The 25,553-nt window shown below is 38.6% G+C and overlaps 1 protein-coding gene and 1 long non-coding RNA gene across 3 annotated transcripts; one reads left to right on the top strand and one right to left on the bottom strand.

The window, feature by feature from the left end:
* Positions 1–1,135: 1,135 nt before the first annotated feature.
* LOC142541950 (uncharacterized) lies at positions 1,136–21,973 on the top strand. The gene is made up of 5 exons (XM_075648395.1): positions 1,136–1,341; positions 1,412–1,486; positions 1,602–1,718; positions 21,686–21,760; positions 21,888–21,973. The coding sequence occupies exons 1-5, from the start codon at positions 1,323–1,325 to the stop codon at positions 21,971–21,973; spliced, it is 372 nt and encodes a 123-aa protein (XP_075504510.1). The 5' UTR covers positions 1,136–1,322.
* A 1,395-nt stretch (positions 21,974–23,368) lies between these two features.
* LOC142541617 (uncharacterized) lies at positions 23,369–24,749 on the bottom strand. 2 transcript variants are annotated; one of them, XR_012819420.1, is made up of 4 exons: positions 24,603–24,749; positions 24,425–24,518; positions 24,222–24,290; positions 23,369–23,693 (listed from the first exon to the last, which is right to left on the bottom strand). It is a non-coding gene; the product is annotated as an uncharacterized LOC142541617 (long non-coding RNA). The 2 variants fall into 2 exon arrangements; XR_012819421.1 differs by having other exon boundaries at positions 23,902–24,290.
* Between the last annotated feature and the right edge of the window lie 804 nt (positions 24,750–25,553).

Genomic DNA, 25,553 nt, shown 5'->3' on the forward strand with positions numbered 1-25,553 from the left:
GTGTTTAAATATATAATCATCGATGTTTATCAAATCACCGTTCTTAATTTACAATGAACACCGTTAGATTTTGAATCTTACTCATTTTGGTCTTCCACAACACCAAATTGAATGTATGCATAGTGAGCCTTTTGCCTCTTGGTTTGCCAAACATGTAAGTTTTTGTTGTAATTGTCATTAAGGTTATATATTATGATTTTTATACATAATTTATCAATTTTTCCTTTTGTGATAGATTGAAAATACAAATCATTCACAAGATGATCTAGTATCAAATTATTTGAAATCACTTTCCAGAGGCCCAAATTTCATAGGGATACGATATAAAAAATTCATTTCCAATGGATTTAGGTTTCATACAAAAGAAGTGGAACGCAAGAGAAAAACTCAGAATTGTGGTGTAATTGTTCGGGCTACTACTTCAAGTTATTCGAGTATAAGAGATCAGAATCCAGTATCAAGTGAACTTGATTATTACAGGATTTTGTAAAATGTGATTGAGTTAGATTATGAGGGAGGTCGAAGAGTTGTTTTATTTGAATGTGATTGGGTCTCCAAAGGCAAACGATTAAAACTGGATGATGATGTTTTTATGTTGGCCAATTATACAAATGTGACGCGTCACAACGAGCCTTATATATTAGCATCCCAAGCCATGCAAGTTTTTTATGTGGAAGATCCAGTTGATTGTAATTGGCATGTAAATATCACCACCGATGCACGAGCAAAGTATAAAATGCAACCTATGGCAGATGTTGATAAATATATTCAAAGTTGTATTTGTAACCCTGAAGACGGGAATGAACGAGAAGAAGTCGTTTGGGTTCGGGATGATGATGCAGGAGTTGAAATTGATGTTGATGCATGATGAGATTTAGTTAATGATGAGATTTTTTCTAGCATATATAATTTTTTATGTTTAGTTAATATGATATAAAGTGAAACTAGTCGAGGGATTTTCTGGATATTAGAATAATAATAACTTTATATATTTTAATTTCATTTTTCACTATGGATCTTTTATTTATCATATCAAAGGATATAACTAACTTTTTTTTATCTGCAAGTTGTGTTTTTTGCTCTTGATAGGAATGTCTAGTGAGGGTAAAACTGTTGGAAAACCTCATTTTCAAGATAAGGCAAATACACAATCTCGAATTATGATTGTCAATCATGCTGCTCGAAGTTCAAAAAGAGGTAGCATGTAACTTTATACATCAAGGATCTGTTTGCTGCTTTTGTATTACTCTTATTGGACCTTTTGATTTTGTTTGAATTTTATGTACTTAGTTCAAGTTGGTCTTGCATGAGAACTCGGTAGCATGACAGCTAGCGGAAAAGGTTAGCATTTTCTTGTTTATAATTAAAAACTCAACTTACTTATATTTTGGTGGTATCAAAACTTGTGCAGAATTTCAAAACATACAAGGTATGACGAATAACCAAATGGATGGAGTTTCAAAGCACCAACACGATGATTTACAAGGTATTAAATGTAAAAAGATATGAAACTTATAGTATTTTATATGTATAATGCTTACTTCATGTTTTATTTATTCTATATAAAAGCATTTGTAATTTTTAACCTTTTCTTTTGATAGGAATGACTCATAAGAGTAAATTTTTTGCAAAATCTCATTTTCAACTTCGAGATGAGGAAGATACACAACCACATATTATATTTGCCAATCATGTAACTCGAAATTCAAAAGAAAGATGTATCATCGCATTTTACACAAAAACAATCTGTTTGTTGCTTGTGTATAACTCTTATTTGACATTTTGCATTTGTATGAATGTTGTATACTTTGTTCAAGTCAGTCTTGCAAGAGATTTTGGTAACATGGTAGTTAGCGAAAAATGTTAGAACTTTGTTGCTTATAATTATAACTTTACTTGATTATATTTTGGTGGAATCAATATTTGTGCAGAATGTCAAAACATACAAGGTAGGCTCAATAACCAAATGGATAAAGTTTCAAAGCAGCAACACAATGATGTACAATGTCACGCCCCGAGTCCGAAGCATCGGTGACATCCGGCATTGTTTAACAATTAAATTGAAAACAATAAAGCCTCGTATCAAATGAAACCAGTCTTTTTCATAAATAAAGTATTGTATTACAATGACAATGGAATAAAATACATCAGAGTTTCAAATAGCGGAAACGAAAGAAAAGTAAAATCTTGAGTTCTGATCTTGATCTCCGGTTCACCAACCCCAGAAAGCATCTTGCTCTTCCTCATCCAGTTGCTCCTCATTTTTATCTGAAATTTGTAAGGGGTGAGTGTTTTGGGAAACACTCAGCAAGTGGGGATCGATCGATTCCAAAGATACATATAGAACTTAGTTTTCTTAAAACGTTCTTTTAACAGACTTTCAAAACTTAATATTCTTAGCTTATCAGGACAGAGACAAATCGAATAAATGATAGAATTCATCAGATGATTCAGAACAATTCAGGAACCGATTAACTCAATTCAGAACAGAACATATCAAAACAGACAGAACACTGTTACTCATCTCATTTCCATGGTCGAATTGTCCCCAATATGTTAGTTATCTAAGGGGTGAGGCCAGAACATGGTTTTATACCCACCAATGGGGGCCAGAACAGAACATGGTTTTATACCCACCAATGGGGGCCAGACAGAATCACAATTCTCGTCCCATTTCAAATCAATTTGTAACAGTGCAACACAATTCAGAAGTAACAGACAGAAATTTTCAGATTTTCAGATTTCAGAGTTTTCATACGGACACAGCGGAATCAACGAATTTCGAAGCATAAAAGAGAACACATAATTGATCGAAATTTTAAATAGAACGGATAGCAATTTTCGAAAATGAAGACACACATACATGCATGTCATGATATACATATTCAAGTTTTAAAATACAAACGAATATATATCAAAAGCCCACTTACAATGTGTAGTTCTTTGTACGAAACTTCCTTTTTAAAAATTCGGCAGCACCTCGGCACGACTTTAGCAATTGCAGTCTTTAATCAGACAACACTTTGACGTAAGATTTCCGCACAGAACTGCACGAAATCTTCCTTCCTTTCCCTCACTTGACTTGGCCGAATTTTTGAAGAGGTTTTGAGAAGGAGTGAGGGCCGAAATTTTGGAGCACTTTTTGGTGTGTTCTTCATCAACTTGTAGTGGTATTTATAGGAAAAGAAAGGCCTTCCACCTAGCCTCTCCTTGGCCGAAATCTTGGTCAACAAGAATAGCCATGAATGTGGTCATAATGTTGGTCCACAGTTTCATGCATGAAATTCCAAAATCCCATGCACCCTTAATTGTCATCTTGATTTTCTAAAGGGTCATTCCTTGCATCAATAATGTGTCCTAACCCTTAGCTTAATCCCTTAGCTCCTTTATGGGTTTACTTAAAAGTCTTTTCTTGCATATTTAATTTGTTCAAACCTTTAGGTTAACTTTTAGCTCCCTTTTTGGCCTTGTTAGGACAAGCTCGGTTGAGCTTCTTCGAGCTGAAGGTTCGCGTTCTTGAGCTGGGGTTTCACTCCTCTCGTGAAAATTCTTCGATGGATATGGTTATTTGCAGCTCGGCTTCCGATTGAGCTCATCCCCGAGCTTTGAAGTTACTTCCACGAGTTACTAGCTGAAAATCTAAGTTCATAATTAAGTTTATAATTAGAATGAAAGTTTTTTGATCTTAGATAAAGCTAAGTTTTAAGCTCGTATATTTCTTACCTTATTTACTTAGGATCGTAAAATCTCGGGTTCTCACATCCCTCCCTCCTTATTAAAAGTTTCGTCCTTGAAACTTGCATTAGCTTGATCTTTCGAACAGATGAGGGTATTGTGATCGCATTTTCTCTTTGAGTTCCCAAGTTGCTTCCCTTTCGGTATGATTTGACCACTGTACTTTGACATAAGGTATTGTCCCGTGCCTCAATACTTGGTCTTTTGTTTCCACTATTCGAATAGGGACTTCTTCGTATTTGAGTTCTTCTTTGAGGTTTCCTTCAATCATCAGTGGTGCAACTTTGAGTACAAGACTCGGGTCTGGGACATACTTCCTCACTTGTGAGATGTGGAAAACGTTATGTATTCTGGCCATGTCCGGTGGTAACGCTAATCGGTAGGCTAAGATTCCTACCTTTTCCAGTATCTCGAATGGTCCCACGTATCTCGGATTCAACTTTTCGGATTTACTGAATCGAACTATTCCTTTCATAGGGGAGACCTTGACGTAAGCTTTCTCACCAATCTCTAATTCTAACGGTCTTCTTTTTAGATCGGCCCAGCTCTTCTGTCTATCCTGAGCTGCCTTTGTTAGAGTAGGTGCCCGTCGAGCCAAATGTTAGCCGAGTGTTCACAATGAAACTCTATGTATGAACAGTCTTTATTTTAATAATATTTAAAATTATTATTTTGGCACATCTTTATCTCTATACCCATGCTAGTTGCATAGATAAAGCCCTTGAATATACAAATAGTAGAAAGAATATGAGATGCTCATATGATGAGTATCATGAAACTCATATTTGGAATACTGTATATTCTAAACAGTTCTTAGTCGATTCAGCCGCCACTAAGAAGGTTATAGGCCGCTCGAGTTCGAGACTAGTATCTGCGATATGAGTACCATGTTTCATTGGTAGGGGACATTATGATGTCCGAGCATGCAGATAGGTGCTCCTGGTAGAGTGCAATGAACAACCCTCCATAAAGGACTTTCCAAGTGGTTCTCACTTATCGAGTGGAAAAGTCGTAATTTATGGTTGTACACCATTAGTCCTTATGACCCGGGACAATATTGAGACTCTATGTGCTAGAATTACACTTTGACTTGTTACCGACTCTCATGGGGTCATCAGGTGGCAAGGTTGGGTGTTCTGTCGAAACATATAGGAGTCGATGCATTGTAGTCGGGGATTCACCGCTTACCTTCGGGTATGGATATCCTACGTGTTTTCATGTGTATGTAGGTTGAAATCTCTGATCAGAGTATGGTGGTAATTATGAAAGGGGTTTCATAGATTACACCATCGATGCAACTACGACATGACACATAGTATCGATTCATTGACAACTCTCGATAAACCAATGGTTGTCGAATCGGTCGGGATATATGAGTTGAAAGGACCGTACTGTACGCTAACCATAATTGAATGGTTCTTGCAGGCACTATCATTTGATACCTAGGGAATCATGTAAGCGATGCTGCTAGGCGTTTAACATGGTTGGTTGGGTACTATCAGACTTGAGTTCTGACGTTCTTGTTATCAAGGAGTTGGTAAGTAAGAATGGAGCAATTAGGGTATGCTCATATAAGGACATGTTTAGTTCGAATAACATGGAGATGTGAACCCACGGCTAGTTGAATCAATGAACCATTGAGGGCCACACAAGTACTAGCTTTCTAGATCCCGTTGAGAAGTAAAATAGTTCAATGTGTTGAACGGCTTATAAATGAGTTTATAAGCGTAAGAAAAAAAATAAAAATTAGAAGTATGACTTCTGTGAGAGAAATATAACTTTCAATTTGTGGAAGTGTTCCTGGATTAAAAGTAGGCCAAGTGAATAATATATTTGAAAATTGTGATTTTCATAAACATTATTATGGAATAAATTAAATTAAATCAAGTGTTGAAATAATTAAACACTAGTGGGCCTAGTAGAGTCCAAATAATTAAATTAGTCCAAGTGTTGAATTAATTAAATAACATTGGGCCTTGTAGAGCCCAATTGGAAATAATTATTTAACTAGTGGACTTGATTAAAATCAAGTAAAGTTTAATTGGGCTCAAATATGTTTGAGACATTTAAATAAAAGTCCATGGGCTTTGTAATTGTTACAAGCCCAAATAAAAAAAAAATGCATGCAAGGGAGGTGAAGAGTTGGGAGACAACCTTTTGTACAACCAAGGCATGGCATGCACATGCTTAACTCAACTTTTTCAAGGACCAAGAAATGTCTTCCACTCTCCCTTAACTCCTCACTTGGCCGAAACCTTGAGGAGATTATTCCCTCAATTTTCTCTCATTTTTGTGTTCTTCAATTGTTGGAGAAACAAGTCACTTCTCAAAAAAAAATCCTCATATTTTTCTAGTACAAAATATGAGTGGATCTTCCTAGCAAGTGGTGGGCCTAATTTTTGAACAATGAGTGTTCAAAGGAAGCTTGTAGAAGGTCTTGCCATTGAATAGCCAAGTTGTTTACAACTTGGTTGGAGCCATCATCAACCTCAAGAGGTTGATAGGTATAATTTCTCAACACCCTATGTATGACAAATGTGTTTAGTATATGTTACACACTAGTACTAGGGTGCTCGATTTTTCTCTTGGAAAAACCAAAAATTTTGTACCTTCCGTTGCGCATTCGGGCACCTAAAATCGATCCATTTCAAGTGGTATCAGAGCTAAGGGTACTAGTTTTTGTAACATATACATAATATTATATTGAGGTCAATTTCTAACCGAATTATAAGTAATTTTGCAACAAAATCAAGGCCATTTTTGGGGCACATTTTGGCAGCTTTTTGCTGCCCATTTCGGGCAACTCGGGCTGCCCAAGGGGGCAGCAGCCCGAATCCCCCCCTTTTAAAAATAAAAAAAAAATTTAGTTGTGGCCGGAATCCGGCGACGGAGCTCCGGCGACGGAGCTCCGGCGACGGCGATGACGACTAGGGTTTTCAAAAAGTGTTTTGAAATATCAAAGTGTCATGGGCCTTGAGTTTTTGGGCCATTGGATGGCTAACATATTTGTGAATTTTAAATGGGCCAAAATGTTTTTGGTGAAAAATGAGTTTTTGGGCCCTTAAGTTTAAAATTACAAAAGTTGCAAATATTTTCTCATAAAATAAATAATTTAAGTTGGACTTTAATTATTTATATTAAATTGTGATTTACAAGAAATTCGGTTATAAATAAATTAATTGGAAAGTAGAAAAAGGTGTTTGTATACTTTGTTAATTTAGTTTATAATCGTGGCGGTTAGTGATTGGTTCAAGATATATAATATTGGATCAATTAATTATTGTGATAATTAATTGATGGTGTATGATATGTGATATTATGCATGAAGGAATATCAAAAGCCCAAGCTCAATTTCCTAGGTGTATGCTAGGATATTTTGTGTTGAATGATTGTAATAATTATCAATTTAAACTGGGCTTGGTTTATGGCCCGTTCCCACCCCATGAGATGTATCCCTATTTGCCATGGATATTTATTTGTGAATATTAGTATAGTGGATGATCAAGATTTAAAGATGGTGGCCATGATGATTATGAAGATCGAAGACATGTAAATATTGGAAGCTAATGTAATAGTTGAATTTGCATCCCTTGCATTACCCTAGGATTGGACCTAGGCCCGTGTTTAGCTCACACGAGCCATTAGTATTGGGGCGATTGATCATCCTTGATTGTTTACTGTTTATAATATATGCATGATATGTTATAAATAATGAGTATGTGCGTTATTATATGATAATAACAAAGTTGCATGAATCCGGCAAACATACGATCAAACATGGCGAGCTTTTAAATAAAATTAATGATGAGACCTTTCAAAATTAAAAAACCCTCATTTTGAATAAGATTCAAAATTAATATCAAGCCCGAAAAGGGGAATTATAAATTTGTTTATAATTTCCATGTCTTCCATCGACAAAGGGTGCATGATGAACGCTACTCGTACTCGGGGCTCGGCTCATATTATTGGGGGGGCCCTGGGTGCCGGAAAGCTGTGACATCCATTGACATGGTGATGTGAACTATGTGGAACTCCCATGATTTCGGCTCATATTATTGGGGGAACTCATGGCGACCGTCCATTAAGGTTCAACATCGATGGGTAAGGCTTGACACGTGAAGATGAACGACGTCATATTATTGGGTCCTAATCAAACGTGAGAAAAAAGTTTACATAGAGGGTTGCATTGTGATGCAATTGGAAACTATCTTTTAGGGATTATGATTGGCCGATATTATTCGGGATCATAATTCGCTTAATTGGACCTTACGTAACATTTATCTGTTTTACTTTTCAGTACAAAATTTGACAATGTCTTCAATTCGCAATCTGCTTTCTGCCATACTCGAAAAACACGTATTAACCGTACCTAATTACATCACTTGGCTAAGAAATCTGAAAATCGTCTTGAACTCGGAAAAGATTGCATATACACTGACTGAGTCGCACCCTGATAAGGCCCCGAGTGACTGCACTCTTGAGGAATTGTAGACCTACAAGGATTGGTGTGACCATGACTTGAAGGCCAAGTGTTATATGCAGGCTTCTATGAATGATGAGCTGCAGAGGCGTTTTGAGGATGCAAAGAATGTTGCTGACATTCATATGAACCTCAAGGAGCTCTTTGGTGAGAAGACTCGGCCTCTTAGGCATGCTACCGTCAAGGAGCTGATCACTATGCGCATGCGAGATGGGGCCTCGGTCCATGAGCATGGCCTGAAGATGATTGGGCTCGTGGACAAGCTCGTTGGCATGGATTTGATATTGCCTTCGGAGCTGACCACCGACGTGTTGCTGTTGTCATTGCCTAACTCATTTGATCCTTTTGTGGTTAACTTCAACATGAACAAGATGGAGCCGACCCTTGAGGAGTTGGTGAATATGCTTGTGACTTTTGAGTCCACTATCAAGAAAGAGAAGCCGGTTCTTTTTGTGGAGTCTTCATCTGGTACGAAGATCGGTCCACCTGGGAAGGGAAAGAAGCGTTCTTTCCAACGTCCCAAGAAGAATGTGCCCTTGAAGAGGCAGACTCCGGGTCCCGTTGTGGCAACCATACCAGTGAAGGCTGACAAGACTGTTGACATCTGTCATCACTGCAAAAAGCCTGGACATTGGAGGCGTAACTGCAGGAAATATCTTGCCCAGAAGAATTATGGAAACGGTAAGTTCTATATTGAAGTAAACATTTCAATTAACTCTAATTTTTGGGTATTGGATACCGGCTGTGGCTCACATCTCTGTAATGATTTGTAGGCGATGGGAAGAAGTAGGAGGCTCAGGGAATGTGAGACCTTCTTGAGGATGGGCAATGGAGCAAAGGTTGCTGCCAAGGCTGTGGGAGATGTTTACTTGCATTTGAACAATGATTTTAAGTTGATTTTGAGAGATGTTTTGTTTGTACCAGACTTGGTGAAGAACATTATTTCCATTTCTATGTTAGATAAAGATGGATTTTCTTGTTTATTTAGCAAATCTGTTTGCAATATTTACAAGAATGAATGTTTAATTGGTACTGGAGAACTTGAAAACGATCTCTACACCTTAAAATTGAAAGATATTCCACTTAACAATGTCCAAGCTATAACAACAAACAAGCACAAACAAGATACTCTAAATTCGGCACAATTATGGCATGCTCGATTAGAACATATTTCCCTAAGAAGGATGAACAAGCTAGTGGGAGTGGGCATGTTTGATATGTCTGATATTAATGCTCTCACGACTTGTGAATCCTGTCTAAAAGGAAAGATGACCGAAATTCCCTTTAAGGGCCATGTGAAGCGAGCCAAAGGGTTATTGGATTTGATCCATACCGATGTGTGCGGTCCGCTTAGCATCACCACTAAGCATGGACATGCCTACTTCATCACCTTTACCGATGACTTTTCGAGGTATGGGTATGTTTATTTGATGAAATACAAGTCTGAAGCCTTTGAAAGGTTCAAAGAATTCAGAAGTGAAGTAGAGAAGCAATTGGGACGAAGCATCAAGACACTTCGATCGGATCGAGGTGGTGAGTACTTGAGTGCCGAGTTCCAAGAGTATCTTAGGGAGAATGGGATTCTCTCGCAGTGGACTCCGCCCACTACACCACAGTTGAATGGTGTTTTGGAGCGTCGTAACTGGACTTTGATTGACATGGTTCGGTCTATGATGGGGTTCACGGAGTTGCCGCCATCCTTTTGGGGATATGCGCTTGAGACAGCGACACTGTTGTTGAACAATGTCCATTCAAAGGCAGTTGACAAGACACCATATGAGATATGGATGGGTAAGCCACCCAAATATTCTTATCTTAGAATATGGGGGTGCCCTGCTTATGTGAAGCAGGTAGTGGGAGATAAATTGGATAGTCGATCCATTTTATGTTACTTCGTGGGATATCCAAAGAATTCGGTTTGATACTACTTCTATCATCCCAAGAAACAAAGGTGTTTGTTTCTAGGAATGCAACCTTTTTGGAAAAAGAATTTCTATTGGATAGAAAAGAGGAGATGATAGAACTCGAAGAGGTTCGAGAGACACCCACAATTATAGAACCCACACCTGAAGAGCCAAGATAGGAGATACAAGCTCCTAGAAGATCCGAGAGAGTCTCGAGACCACCTATGAGGTATGGTCTGCTTCTGGAAGAGGGCCATGATGAGCCTATCCATGGATGTGATCCAAGGACCTTCAAAGAAGCGTTATCTGATGCCGATTCATCCAAGTGGCTTGAAGCCATGGAATCTGAGATGAATTCCATGCATTCGAGCCAAGTGTGGAATCTCGTGGATCCACCTGAGGGAATTGTTCCCATAGGGTGTAAATGGATTTACAAGAGGAAACTTGGGGCGGATGGGAAGGTATTGACCTTCAAGGCGCGATTGGTGGCAAAAGGATATACTCAAAGAAAGGGAGTTGACTTTGAGGAAACCTTTTCTCCAGTTGCAATGTTCAAGTCCATAAGGATTTTGCTAGTCATAGTTGTATGGTATGACTATGAGATATGACAGATGGATGTTAAGACAGCCTTTCTTATTGAGGATATTAAGGAAGAGATTTACATGTCTCAACCTGAAGGGTTTACATCTGTCGAAAGTGACCATATGGTATGCAAACTTCATAGATCTATTTATGGTCTAAAGCAGGCATCTAGGAGTTGGAACCTTAGATTCGATAGTACAATAAAAGAGTTTGGTTTTACTAAGAATCCTGAGGAACCCTGTGTGTATAAGAAGGTCAGTGGGAGTGCTGTGACATTCTTGGTGTTGTATGTTGATGACATTCTACTAATTGGGAATGATGTAGGAATGTTGCAATCAACTAACATATGGTTAGCGAGTAAGTTCTCGATGCAGGACTTGGGTGAAGAATCTTTTGTATTGGGAATACATATCTATAGAGATAGATCGTAAAGATTGCTTGGTCTCACTCAGTCCACATACATTGATACCATCGTGAAGCGGTTCTCGATGGATGAGTCCAAGAGAGGACATCTACCAAGACTGATGCAGAGATAGCGGCGATGACAAGCATTCCTTATGCATCTGCAATTGGTAGCATTTTGTATGGGATGATATCTGCACGTCCTGACGTGGCTTTCGCACTAAGTGTAGTGAGTAAATATCAATCGAACGCTGGTCTTCCACATTGGAAAGCTGTGAAAGACATCCTCAAGTATTTGAGAAGGACCAATAAGTTGTTCTTGGTCTATGGGGTGGAGAACAGACATTGAATGGCTATACCGACTCTAGCTTTCAAAGCGATATCGATGACTCGAAGTCAACCTTTGGTTCGTATTCATGCTCAATGGTGCTGCTGTCTCTTGGAAGTGTTCTAAGCAAGACAGTACTGCGGATTCCACCACTGAGGCCGAATATATTGCTGCATCAGATGCAGCAAAAGAGGCTGTTTGGATAAGGAATTTCGTCCAAGAGTTGGACGTCATTCCTAATGGAGTTGCTCCTTTCCCGGTGTTGTGTGACAACACAGGAGCTATAGCTCAACCAAAGGAGCCAAGGTCTCATCAAAAATCCAAACACGTATTGAGAAAGTACCACATCCTCTGAGAGATTGTGGAAAGAGGAGAAGTGTCGATTGAAAAATTCGGCTCCGCAGATTATGTTGTTGATCACTAGCTAAGCCTTTACCTAGACCATTATTCGAGATGCATCGCGAATCAATGGGTTTGAAGCATTTTGGTAGTTGGCTCTAGTGCAAGTGGGAGATTGTTAGAGTAGGTGCCCGTCGAGCCAAGTGTTGGCCGAGTGTTCACAATGAAACTCTATGTATAAGAAATCTTTATTTTAATAATATTTGAAATTATTGTTTTGGCACATCTTTATCTGTATACCCATGATAGTTGCTTAGATAAATCCCTTGAATATACAAATAGTAGAAAGAATATGAGATGCTCATATGATGAGTATCATGAAACTCATATTTGGAATACTGTATATTCTAAACAGTTCCTAGTCGATTCAGCCGCCACTAAGAAGGATATAGGCCGCTCGAGTTTGAGACTAGTATCTGCGATGTGAGTACCATGTTTCATTGGTAGGGGACATTGTTATGTCCGAGCATGCAGATAGATGCTCCTGGTAGAGTGCACTGCACAACCCTCCATAAAGTCCTTATGACCCGGGACAACATTGAGACTCTATGTGCTATAATTACACTTTGACTTGTTTACCGACTCTCATGGGGTCATCATGTGGCAAGGTTGGGTGTTCTGTCAAAACATATAGGAGTCGATGCATTGTAGTCGGGGATTCACCGCTTACCTTCGGGTATGGATATCCTATGTATTCTAATGTGTATGTTGGTTGAAATCTCTGATCAGATTATGGTGGTAATTATGAAAGGGGTTTCATAGATTACACCATCGATGCAACTACGACATGACACATAGTATCGATTCATTGACAACTCTCGATAAACCAATGGTTGTCGAATCGGTCGGGATATATGAGTTGAAGGGACCGTACTGTACGCTAACCATAATTGAATGGTTCTTGCAGGCACTATCATTTGACACCTAGGGAATCATGTAAGCGATGCTTCTAGGAGTTTAACATGGTTGGTTGGGTACTATCAGACTTGAGTTCTGACGTTCTTGTTATCAAGGAGTTGATAAGTAAGAATGGAGCAATTAGGGTATGCTCATATAAGGACATGTTTAGTCCAAATCACATGGAGATGTGAACCCACGGCTAGTTGAATCAATGAACCATTGAGGGCCACACAAGTACTAGCTTTCTAGATCCCGTTGAAAAGTAAAATAGTTCAATGTGTTGAACGGCTTATAAATGAGTTTATAAGCGTAAGAAAAAAAATAAAAATTAGAAGTATGACTTCTATGAGAGAAATATAACTTTTAATTTGTGGAAGTGTTCCTGGATTAAAAGTAGGCCAAGTGAATAATGTATTTGAAAATTGAGATTTTCATAAACATTATTATGGACTAAATTAAATTAATTCAAGTGTTGAATTAATTAAACACTAGTGGGCCTAGTAGAGTCCAAATAATTAAATTAGTCTAAGTGTTGAATTAATTTAATAACATTGGGCCTTGTAGAGCCTAATTGGAAATAATTATTTAACTAGTGGACTTGATTAAAATCAAGTAAAGTTTAATTGAGCTCAAATATGTTTGAGACATTTAAATAAAAGTCCATGGGCCTTGTAATTGTTACAAGCCCAAATAAAAAAAAGACATGCAAGAGAGGTGAAGAGTTGGGAGACAACCTTTTGTACAACCAAGGCATGGCATGCACATGCTTAACTCAACTTTTTCAAGAACCAAGAAAAGTCTTTCACTCTCCCTTAACTCCTCACTTGGCCGAAACCTTGAGGAGATTATTCCCTCAATTTTCTCTCATTTTTGTGTTCTTCAATTGTTGGAGAAAAAAGTCATTTCTCAAAGAAAAATCCTCATATTTTTCTATTGCAAAATATGAGTGGATCTTCCTAGCAAGTGGTGGGCCTAATTTTTAAACAAGGAGTGTTCAAAGGGAGCTTGTAGAAGGTCTTGCCATTAAAGAGCCAAGTTGTTTACAACTTGGTTGGAGCCATCATCAACCTCAAGAGGTTGATAGGTATAATTTCTCAACACCCTATGTATGACAAAGGTGTTTAGTATATGTTACACACTAGTATTAAGGTGCTCGATTTTTCTCTCGCAAAAACAGAAAATTTTGTACCTTCCGTTGCGCATTCGGGAACCTAAAATCGATCCCTTTCAGCCTTGATTATGACTACTTTATCGATGGTTAACTGAATGAGTTCTGGTCCGGTAACAGCTTTTTCTCCGACTTCGTCCCAGTATAGAGGCGACCTACACTTCCGACCATACAAAGCTTCATATGGAGCCATCTCAATGCTACTATGATAGCTGTTGTTATAAGTGAATTCGATCGGGGGTAACTGTTCACTCCAATTTCCAGAAAAGTCCAGTGCACATGCCCTCAGCATATCTTCGAGGGTTTGAATTGTCCTTTCGGTTTGGCCATCAGTCTGGGGATGATAGCCATGCTGAGAGTAACCTTGGTTCTCATAGCCTTCTTGAAACTTTTCCAAAATCTTGATTCAAATCTTGGATCTCTGTCAGACAGAATACTCGCTGGAACTCCATGTAGCCTCACTATGTTGTCCATATACAAAGTGGCTAATTTATCCAAATTATAAGTCATCCGTACTGGCAAGAAATGGGCAGACTTGGTCAATCTGTCAATGATCACCCAGATCCCATCGTGACCATGCCTTGATCGTGGTAGTGCTACTACGAAGTCCATGGAGATGTTATCCCACTTCCACTCTGGTATTTCCAATGGTTGTAAAAGTCCTCCAGGCCTTTGATGTTCCGCCTTGACTTGTTGACAGACTAAACACTTAGCAACAAAGACAGCTACATCTTTCTTCATACCGTTCCACCAGTAATTATTTTTCAAATCCCGGTACATCTTGGTGCTTCCTGGATGTACTGAAAATCTCGATTTATGTGCCTCGGCCATCACTTCTTCTCGAATTCCATCGACGTTTGGCACATACAATCGTCCTTTCATCCAGAGTATTCCATTTTCATCAATTTGAAATTCTGGAGCTTTTCCTTCTTGGATTTGTTCTTTAATTTTAAGGATGGAGGTGTCTTGACTCTGCTTCAATTTGATGGTCTCTCGGAGATTTGGTTGCACTGATAGGGAATTTAAGTTCACCTTCCCAGGGTTCCTTCGACTCAACGCATATGCCACCTTATTTGCCTTACCCGGATGGTAATTAATTGACAGGTCATAGTCCTTGAGAAGTTCCATCCACCTTCTTTGCCTCATGTTTAATTCTTTTTGAGTGAAAATGTACTTGAGGCTCTGGTGATCAGTAAAAACTTCGCATTTTACTCCATAAAGGTAGTGCCTCCAGATTTTAAGCGCGAATACCACTGCGGCTAATTCGAAATCATGAGTGGGGTAATTCTGCTCATATGGTTTTAGTTGCCGTGAGGCATAAGCAATTACCTGACCTTCCTGCATAACACACACCCTAATCCTTCCTTTGATGCGTCACTGTATACAGTGAAATTCTTACCATCCTCTGGAAGAATGAGTACTGGTGTGGATGCGAGTTTCGTCTTCAGGGTTTCGAAACTCTTTTCACAAGCTTCATTCCAAATGAATTTCGAATTTTTCTGAGTAAGTTTGGTGAGTGGAATGGCTATCGAAGAAAATCCTTCCACAAATTTTCTATAGTAGCCTGCTAAACCCTGAAAACTCCTGACTTCAGTCACTATCTTTGGTTGTGGCCAATCCTTGATTGCCTCTACCTTCTTAGGATCTACTGACACTCCTAATTCAGAAATTATATGCCCTAAGAACGCCACACTTTTTAAACAAAATTCACATTTCTTGAATTTGGCATATAGTTCTTTTTCTCGAAGTGTCTGCAAAGTAAGACGCAGATGTTCTCTGTGTTCTTCCTCACTGGTGAGTACACAAGAATATCATCTATGAAAACAACCACAAACTAGTCGAGATATGGTTTGAATACCCGATTCATCAGGTCCATGAATGCTGCAGGAGCATTTGTTAGGCCAAAAGGCATTATCGTGAATTCGTAATGTCCATATCTTGTCCTAAAAGTAGTTTTAGGGATGTCTTCCGCTTTGACCTTCAACTGATGGTAACCAGATCTCAGATCTAGTTTTGAGAAGACCTTGGCTCCCTTTAACTGATCGAAAAGATCATCTATTCTTGGGAGTGGGTACTTATTCTTTATGATTATCTTGTTCAATTCCCGATAGTCGATGCATAGCCTCATGCTTCCGTCCTTTTTCTTTACAAAAAGCACTGGGGCTCCCCACGGGGATGTACTGGGGCGAATCTGTTTCTTGTCTAGTAATTCCTGCAGTTGCTCCTTTAGCTCCTTTAATTCAGCTGGAGCCATTCGGTATGGTGCCTTTGATATTGGTGCAGCACCAGGGACCAAATTGATTTCAAATTCTACTTCCCTATCTGGTATCTCTCCCGGTAGTTCCTCGGGGAAAATGTCTGGAAATTCTTGAACAATCGGTATAGCTTCCATCTTTGGAATTTCTTCTCCCTTAACTTCAATGATCATTGCCAGATAAATCTCTTCTCCTCCTTTTATCGCTTTCCAGACTTGTGAGGCAGATAATAGAGATTTCCTTTCTTTGGACTTCCCATGGTATATGAATTCCTCCTTAGTCGAAGTCTGAAGTCTAATATCTTTCTTTTGACAATCTACCATGGCATGGTTTTTAGCTAACCAATCCATTCCAAGGATGATGTCAAACTCAACCATATTGAGTTGAATTAATTCCACTTCAAAAGTTTGATTGTTGATACAAATTTTACAGTTTTGATACACTTTGTGTGTTTCAATTGTTTTGCTGGCAGGTGTTGTTACTCTTAACGGTTCACTAAGAATATCATGCTCAAGTTTAAGCTTTTTAGCAAATCTTCTAGACACAAATGAATGTGTGGCACCACAATCATACAAAGCATATGCAGGAATTTTATTGAGTAAGATGGTACCTGCCACCACTTCATTGGTGTTATCAGCTTCCTCTTGGGTGATTGCATATACCCGTGCATTGGTCTTGTTTTCTTTTTTCTTGTTGGACCCCGTCCCTTTGTCCTTGTTGTCAGGACAATCTTTAATTCTATGACCCACCTTTCCGCACTTAAAACAAACGTCCGTCTTCCGATAACATTCTCCAACATGTTTTTGTCGACATGTATCACACCACTTTCCTTCGGTGTTACCAGCACTGCCAGAATTTCCTTTGAAAGACCCACCTAAATAATTTGGTTTCTTAAACTTGGGACCATTCTGAGTAAATTGACTGATCATCGGTCTTTTGTTCTTGTTTTCCTCCTCATGACGCTTGATATCAGTTTCTGCGCTCATTGCCGCGCCCATCAAATCTGCAAAGCTGTTTGGCTTGAACACTGCCAATGCTGACTGAATTCGACTGTTGAGTCCCTTCTTGAAACGATGCATTTTTAACGTTTCATCCGACATGATTGTTGGGACATAGGTTCCCAGATCGTTGAATCGGGAAGTGTATTCCATTACTGACATGTCCGAAGCCTGTTTGAAATTCTCAAACTCACTCAACTTCTGTAGTCGAAACTCAGCTGGATAATATTGTTTCAAAAATTCTCTCTTAAAAATCTGCCATGTGATTTCTTCCACTTCTTCCAAGGATGGCGACATAGTTTCCCACCATTTCCTTGCTCGGTCTTCCAAAAACGGTGTTACAACCTCCACTCTCAGTTCTTCAGGTATCTCCAGTAAATGTAATTGTGTTTCGACGTTCTTGAGACAGTTGTGGCTGACTTCTGGGTCTGGGTTCCCATCGAAAGTTTGAACTCAATTCCTTCTGAGAGATTCGTAATGGTACTTAATCCCACGCGGTTGCGGTTCAAGTGGTGGTTGGATGGCGTTAGCCAATGGGTTGACGAATCCTTGTAACGTTGCAGCTACGATAGTAGCTATTGCCATCATATCCTCTTGACTGAGATTCACTCTGGGTGGTGGTGGATTTTCGTTTTGGCTGGCACCACGGGGGTTACAGTTGTTTCGGGGTGGTCTGCCTGCCATTTCCTATAAACATGTATTTTATTAATTTGTTTGCCACAATATTTAATAAAAGGAATAATTCATTAAATTGTAAAATATTTCATACAACCAAATATTTTTCAAAACAAATGATTAATCAAATATTTCTAGATACAATCGAAGCCTATTCTAGAACTCTCTCTCCCTACTCGTCTATTACTTCTCCATCCCCTACTGCTTCATTAATTTCTTCCTCCACAGGGTTCTCTTCCAGTTGTTCTATGAGTTCTTCCATATTGACCATCTCATTTTGTAGGTGCTCAATGTAATTCTGCAGTTGTGTGTTGTGGTGATCGAGATTGTTTACTTGATCCTGTAGTTCTTGTATTGTTGATTGGCTCACTTTTTCATCGATTTCTTGCTCTTCAATCCGCTCCTGAAGACGACGTTGGGTTTTGAGAAGACTATTTTCCCGAATTTCGAGCGTAAAAATCCTATCTTGCGTTTTCTTCAACTCTTGCTTGGTGATCTCGTGCTGACGCTCTGACTCCAGATGATAAGCCGCGTAACGTCTAACGTCTTCGCGTAGTTTCTTCTCTTCCACCCTGGCCTCACGAAGATCCTCCATCATGCACACGTTATTTCCTTCCAACTGATAGTTATTTCTCTCAAGTTTATCATTCTTTTCTTTCAGTGTTTTAATTTTTGACTCCTTTTCCTGAAGTTGTTTCTGAAGTTCATTTATAATGCTTTGAAAGTCCATGTTGGTTTCCTATAAAATCATTTAAATAAGATACACATCCATTCTTAAATATGCAATAAGATAATAGAAAGTTTAAAAATAGTTTTGTACACATATTATTTTCTTAGTCACAAGTTTACTACAATCCAGATACTTTACCGGCCACCTCCATCGGTGCTACCTCCTCTTCCTCCATGCTCTCTATTACCAAATGTAGGCAGTTATTCAGATCCTGAAGTCTGTCCATAGCACTGTGTAGCTTCGAAATGTACCGATCCTGCCTGGCGTTGTACTCCTCCTGGCGCTGACGGGCCTGAGCAGCACGTCCACGCTCTATCTCCACTCTCTCCAATAAATCCTTGTTAAGTGCAACTAAGCGTGTGATGCGAACGGAATCGGTCGGTCTCTGCAACAGCTGGCTCTCCGCCAAGTCCAGATGATGAGTCAATCGCTGTACTTCAGTCTCAAGTATGTGTCTAACCTCACTAAGCTCTTGTTTCTCCAATCTTTCCTAGGCTAGTTGCGCTTTCAAAGTCGCGATTTCCCTAGTCTGATTATCAATCGTGAGCTGACGCATGCGAAGGGCAGCCTGAGCGCGAGTACGTGAGCAGCCATTTCCTAGGATAAAATGGAAGTAAAGCATCAAAATCGTATAAAGGATAGAAAGGCACAAATAAAGGGCACAATTAAAGTGGTCGTGGAAAAATTTTTGATTCTAAGAATTGCGAAGCGATTGAAGGGATAGATTTTTGAAATCTGTTCGAAATTTAGGAAACAGATGGAAGTTGAATTTCAAGAACAGATGAAAGTTGGACTCAAATTGGGATGCACTAGGCTTTTGCCAAAATTTGACTTTGTCAAATTTTGGCTGTCAAAATCCCAGCGGGATTATGAACCTGGTAGCTCTGATACCACTTAAATGTCAAGCCCCGAGTCCGAAGCATCGGTGACATCCGGCATTGTTTAACAATTAAATTGAAAACAATAAAGGCTTGTATCAAATCAAACCAGTTTTTTTTCATAAATAAAGCATTGTCTTACAATGACAATGGAATAAAATACATCAGAGTTTCAAATAGCGGAAACGAAAGAAAAGTAAAATCTTGAGTTCTGATCTTGATCTCCGGTTCACCAACCCCAGAAAGCATCTTGCTCTTTCTCATTCAGTTACTCCTCATTTTTATCTGAAATTTGTAAGGGGTGAGTGTTTTGGGAAACACTCTGCAAGTGGGGGTCGATCGATTCCAAAGATACATATAGAACTTAGTTTTCTTAAAACGTTCTTTTAACAGACTTTCAAAACTTAATATTCTTAGCTTATCAGGACAGAGACAAATCGAATAAATGATAGAATTCATCAGATGATTCAGAACAATTCAGGAACCGATTAACTCAATTCAGAACAGAACATATCAGAACAGACAAAACACTGTTATTCATATAATTTCCATGGTCGAATTATCCCCAATATGTTAGTCCTCTAAGGGGTGAGAACAGAACATGGTTTTATACCCACCAATGGGGGCCAGAACAGAACATGGTTTTATACACACCAATGGGGGCCAGAACAGAACATGGTTTTATACCATCCAATGGGGGCCAGTCAGAATCACAATTCTCGTCCCATTTCAAATCAATTTGTAACAGTGCAACACAATTCAGAAGTAACAGACAGAACTTTTCAGATTTTCAGATTTCAGAGTTTTCATACGGACACAGCGGAATCAACGAATTTCGAAGCATAAAAGAGAACACATAATCAATCGAAATTTTAAATAGAACGGATAGCAATTTTCGAAAATGAAGACACACATACATGCATGTCATGATATACATATTAAAGTTTTAAAATACAAAAATATCAAAAGCCCACTTACAATGTTTAGTTCTTTGTACGAAACTTCCTTTTTAAAAATTCGGCAGCACCTCGGCGCGACTTTAGCAATTGCAGTCTTCAATCAGACAGCACTTTGACGTAAGATTTCCGCACAGGACTGCACGAAATCATCCTTCCTTTCCCTCACTTGACTTGGCCGAATTTTTGAAGATGTTTTGAGAAGGAGTGAGGGCCGAAATTTTGGAGCACTTTTTGGTGTGTTCTTCACCAACTTGTAGTGATATTTATAGGAAAAGAAAGGCCTTCCACCTAGCCTCTTCTTGGCCGAAATCTTGTTCAAAAAGAATAGCCATGAATGTGGTCATAATGTTGGTCCAAAGTTTCATGCATGAAAATCCAAAATCCCATGCACCCTTAATTGTCATCTTGATTTTCTAAAGGGTCATTCCTTGCATCAATAATGTGTCCTAACCCTTAGCTTAATCCCTTGGCTCCTTTATGGGTTTACTTAAAAGTCTTTTCTTGCATATTTAATTTGTTCAAACCTTTAGCTTAACTTTTAGCTCCCTTTTTGGCCTTGTTAGGACAAGCTTGGTTGAGCTTCTTCGAGCTGAAGGTTCGCGTTCTTGAGCTGGGGTTTCACTCCTCTCGTGAAAATTCTTCGATGGATATGGTTATTTGCAGCTCGGTTTCCGGTTGAGCTCATTCCCGAGCTTTGAAGTTACTTCCACGAGTTACTAGCTGAAAATCTAAGTTCATAATTAAGTTTATAATTAGAATGAAAGTATTTTGATCTTAGATAAAGCTAAGTTTTAAGCTCGTATATTTCTTACCTTATTTACTTGGGATCATAAAATCTCGCGTTCTCACATACAAGGTATTAGATATAAAAATATATGAAACTTAACATTTTTTATTTCAAAAGATTAAATTTTGATATAATTCGGTATAATGCTTATTAATGCTTTATTTATCTTATATAACTTGCTTTTGATAGGAATAACTCTTAAAAATAAAAATGTTGGAAAAACTCATTTTCAACTTCAAGATGAGACAAATACTCAACCACTGATTTTGATTGACAATCACACAACTCGAAATTCAAAAGAAAGAGGTAGCATCATATTTATACATAAAAAATATGTCGTGTCTTGTGTATAATTCTTATTTGACCTTTTTCTTTTACATGTATATTTTATTCAAGTCTATCATAAAGAGAACTTGAGAACGTGGTAATGGAAAAAGTCAGAAATTTTTTTATTATAATTATGAACTCAATTTTCATTTATTTTGTTGAAATAATGCTTGTGCAGATTGTCAAAGCATACAAGGTGCATCAAGAAACCAAATAGATGAAGCTTCAAATCAAAAAGACATTGAATTACAAGGTAACATCCTAAAAATTAAAATATAGAAAGACATAAATTATAGTTTTTTAGTTCCGATGATTACATTTAGACATAACTTGTTATAATACTTACTTCATCCTTTATTTATCCATATAAAACAATACAGGTTTGACATCTACGATCACATTCAACAATAACCCACATGTTGAAAATGATTTTATGGACGAAGAATCTGATCAAAATAACTTATAGAAAAATGTAATAACTCATTTAACTTTATTTATTCAATCATTTATTTTTCCGTTTTGCAACTAGATGTAGATAGCGAAAGTGAATCTCTTGACACTGAGAAGAAAACTAGAGGCCCTACATTTATGAAAGAAATTTAGGGTAGACCTAGCACGCTGCCACGTATGAAGATTCGATGTGATGATATGGGGCGTCCTATTGGATCAAGAAGAATAAAATTTACTGATTTTTTGGGTACTTTGGCAAGAAATGGCAAATTTTGTCCGATTGACGTGGAAGATTGGCATAAAATGCCCCTGGATAGTAAGACAAAAATGCTGGATGTAATACTCGGGATTTGTTTATATGTTAATCTGCGATTATTGATTTATGAATTGATATGATTCTGAAGGATCTCTCCGAGACTTGATTTGAGTTTGCTTGTGAGATTTCATGTGCGAGGACAGTAGCCCTCGCGCATGTGCGCGACATGATGCGCGCATGTGCGCGAGGTAGGCAGAGAACCTCGCGCATGTGCGCGAGGATGGCAGAGCGTTGCGAAGGATCTCGCGCATATGCGCCGGGTGAGGGCGCGTATATGCGCGAGCTGCCGTGATGTTACGCGCCGAGGAGGGTCGCGCATATGCACGAGACGTGCAGCACATAGGAAGAGCCACTTGGTCATGGCATTCAAGATATATATATCCTTGTGTTCATTTCTTCCAGAGGAAACAAGAGAAAGGGACGAGACCTCAAGGGAAGATTACAAGTTCTTTGATAAGGAAATTTGATTTATGAAGAATCCGACCGTCTGATTTGCGATCTGAGTTTATTTCTGTGATCCTTGTATAAACGGCTTCACACGGACGTAAGTTTTATTACGTTTCGTTATGTTTTGAAAATATGATATTGAAGTAATCGAGTATGATTCATATATGGTGTTGTTGACATAGTAGACATCGTATAATCAAAACCGGATTGAAGAATAGATACCGTATGAAATTGTTATGATTTTCAGAGTTTATTTGATTGAGATTGATATCAAATTTGTACTCTAATTGATCATGAGTTGTGGAATTGATATCTGATTGATATTGTATCGCTGGGTATATTGAGATTGTGCCGTTATGCCGTTGAAACAGAATTTGATCTAGTTCTGATTGAACCCAGTATTGATTGAGTGGCGTATTGATATTATACTCCTCGATATTGTCATTGCCAGATTGATATTGACAGGCTCTGAATCCGCGACTTCGACAGAGTCAGATTGACAGAAAAGAAAGGTATAAATCAATGTTGATCCGCTATTGCATGTCAGGGCCCGTGCACTTATTAAATATTTAATTACCAAACAACAAGGATTAAATGATGTAAACAGCGAAAACGAGTTTAAAACGTTCATTAGGGCATACAGAAATTTCGGCATGACCTCCCCGTAAGTAGGACATCCCAAAAATTTCAAAACACAACAACAACAATATACGCTCGAAAATAACACCAAATTCACAATCAACCACACCAACATCCTACAGCCGCACTGGCCAGGATTAGACACAACATACCACAAATAAAATCCAAAAAACAATAAAACATAACCATACAGCTACACAGGGCATGTCCCTGGAAAATGTGTCAAACCAACATAATATATATATAAATATCTGGGAACTCTGACACAAACCGACTGACTACTGGTTACCACTCGCTGACGCTCCACCAGACGCGTCAAAACCCCTGGAATGACCTGCTATGGCATCAAAACAACTACAACATCAAAAGAAAACAGGGGTCGGACCCCTAGTACGACAAACCAGTAAAATCACGACGTAAATAAAGGACATGTAATAATATCAAATAATGCAATGATATGCGATGCATGAATGGTAACAATAAGATAACGAATACCAAATGGAGTCCAAATGAATAGCATCATCAACAGTAACAGTGGCCACCTGTGCCAGGAATGCAGCATCAAATCGCTGCTCGTCCATGCACGTAGCATCGGGAATGCGAGTAGCTAAGTCGCTCGTCCCTAGCTGTCATCTGGAAATGTGGCTAATCCTAACCCACTCGTCCCTCTGATTACTCAATATATCTCAACAAAATCAACATAAATAGCCGTCAAAGGTGTCAAGGCTCAATATGTTATGCCAACACAATTAATGCATGAATGCAACAGAATAAACATTCAATGCACATAATATCAAACAACATTCACCGAATATTCTTACACATCAATATAGGCGTCATAATGATATAGGTTTGAGCGTACCTCAACTATAGCTTACAATACCACAGAAATTCTTAAGGAATATCGGATAAACTCGTCCAACGATAAAACCTACAATACAAATTCGCTATACACTTCAATATAATGCATTCCAACCGACTAAAACAATTTAAATCGGCTCGGTTAAAAATCGAATTCCGGACAGCCTATAAAACCCTTATAAAATCTGAATTCAAGCTTAATACCTCAATACTCGAGGCTAGAATGCACAACGGTAATTTCGCAAAGGTGGCTCGCCATAAAAAGTCGCCGGAAATACTGTTCACGCCAGAAACCTAGCTGGAAATTAGGGGAAAAGCTAAATTTTTCACTTATATAAACTAATACACCAAGAACAACCAAAATTCGAAGCCAAAAGCATACCTAAACCGAATCGAAGCTCACGCACCGTGCTGGAAAACAGACCAAATGGAACTCGTCACCTTCCGATTCATGGCAGGAAAGAAACAAATGGAAAGGAGGAAGGAGATTGCTAACCTAATGCACAAAAATCTGGCCGCTGGGACGTTGCACGCTAGAAAGAAGAGAACGACGGAACGCAACGCAGAAGGAGGAAGAACTTTTCTGGAAATGAGCGATCTGATCTATTCCATCAATTGGGTTGGATTATTTAAATTAAATATGGAAATGGGTTGGGCCTAATTAGAGTTATTGGGCCTCACATACTCCCCCACTAAAAAAAATATTTCGTCCTCGAAATCTAACAAATACAACACTGATATCCACAACATTACATCTGATAATACATAGGAAATCCAGTATACATCTCGTAATTCATTACATTCTCAAACAAATGAGGCCATTCTTGTCGCATCTTTGTCTCTAATTCCCATGTAGATTCTTCTCTTCCATGCCTACTCCATTGTACCAAAACTAGTGGAATCGTCTTGCTCCTAAGCTGTCTTTCCTTGCGGTCCAAAGTTTGCACACGATGTTCAACATAGCTAAGAAAACTATCCAACTCCACATCCTCTACATTCAAGATATGAGACGGATCTGGCTCATACTTCCGCAACATTGATACATAAAACACATTATGTATCAAAGAAAAACTCTGGGCAAATCCAAACGATAAGCCAATGTGCCAATCCTCTCAACAATCACATACGGACCAACATAACGCGGAGCTAACTTCCCTTTATGTCCAAATCTCATAGTACCCCGGAATGGTGATAATTTCAAGAAAACATAATCGTTCACTTGGAATTATAAAGGTCTGCACCTTTTATTAGCATAACTGGCTTGGCGATCCTGAGCTGCTTTCATCATTTTCCTGATCAATTCAACTTTATCTTTCATTTCTTGAATAAATTC

The sequence above is a fragment of the Primulina tabacum genome, chromosome 4 (assembly GCF_025594145.1).
Source record: "Primulina tabacum isolate GXHZ01 chromosome 4, ASM2559414v2, whole genome shotgun sequence".
NCBI lineage: Eukaryota > Viridiplantae > Streptophyta > Magnoliopsida > Lamiales > Gesneriaceae > Primulina > Primulina tabacum.

Excerpts from the sequence above, each read along its gene's own strand:
- LOC142541950 (XM_075648395.1), top strand. Across the intron at positions 1,719-21,685 it reads TCGAAATTCAAAAGAAAGAT|ATTGTCAAAGCATACAAGGT; the intron begins GTATCATCGCAT and ends ATGCTTGTGCAG. Across the intron at positions 21,761-21,887 it reads AAAAGACATTGAATTACAAG|GTTTGACATCTACGATCACA; the intron begins GTAACATCCTAA and ends AAAACAATACAG.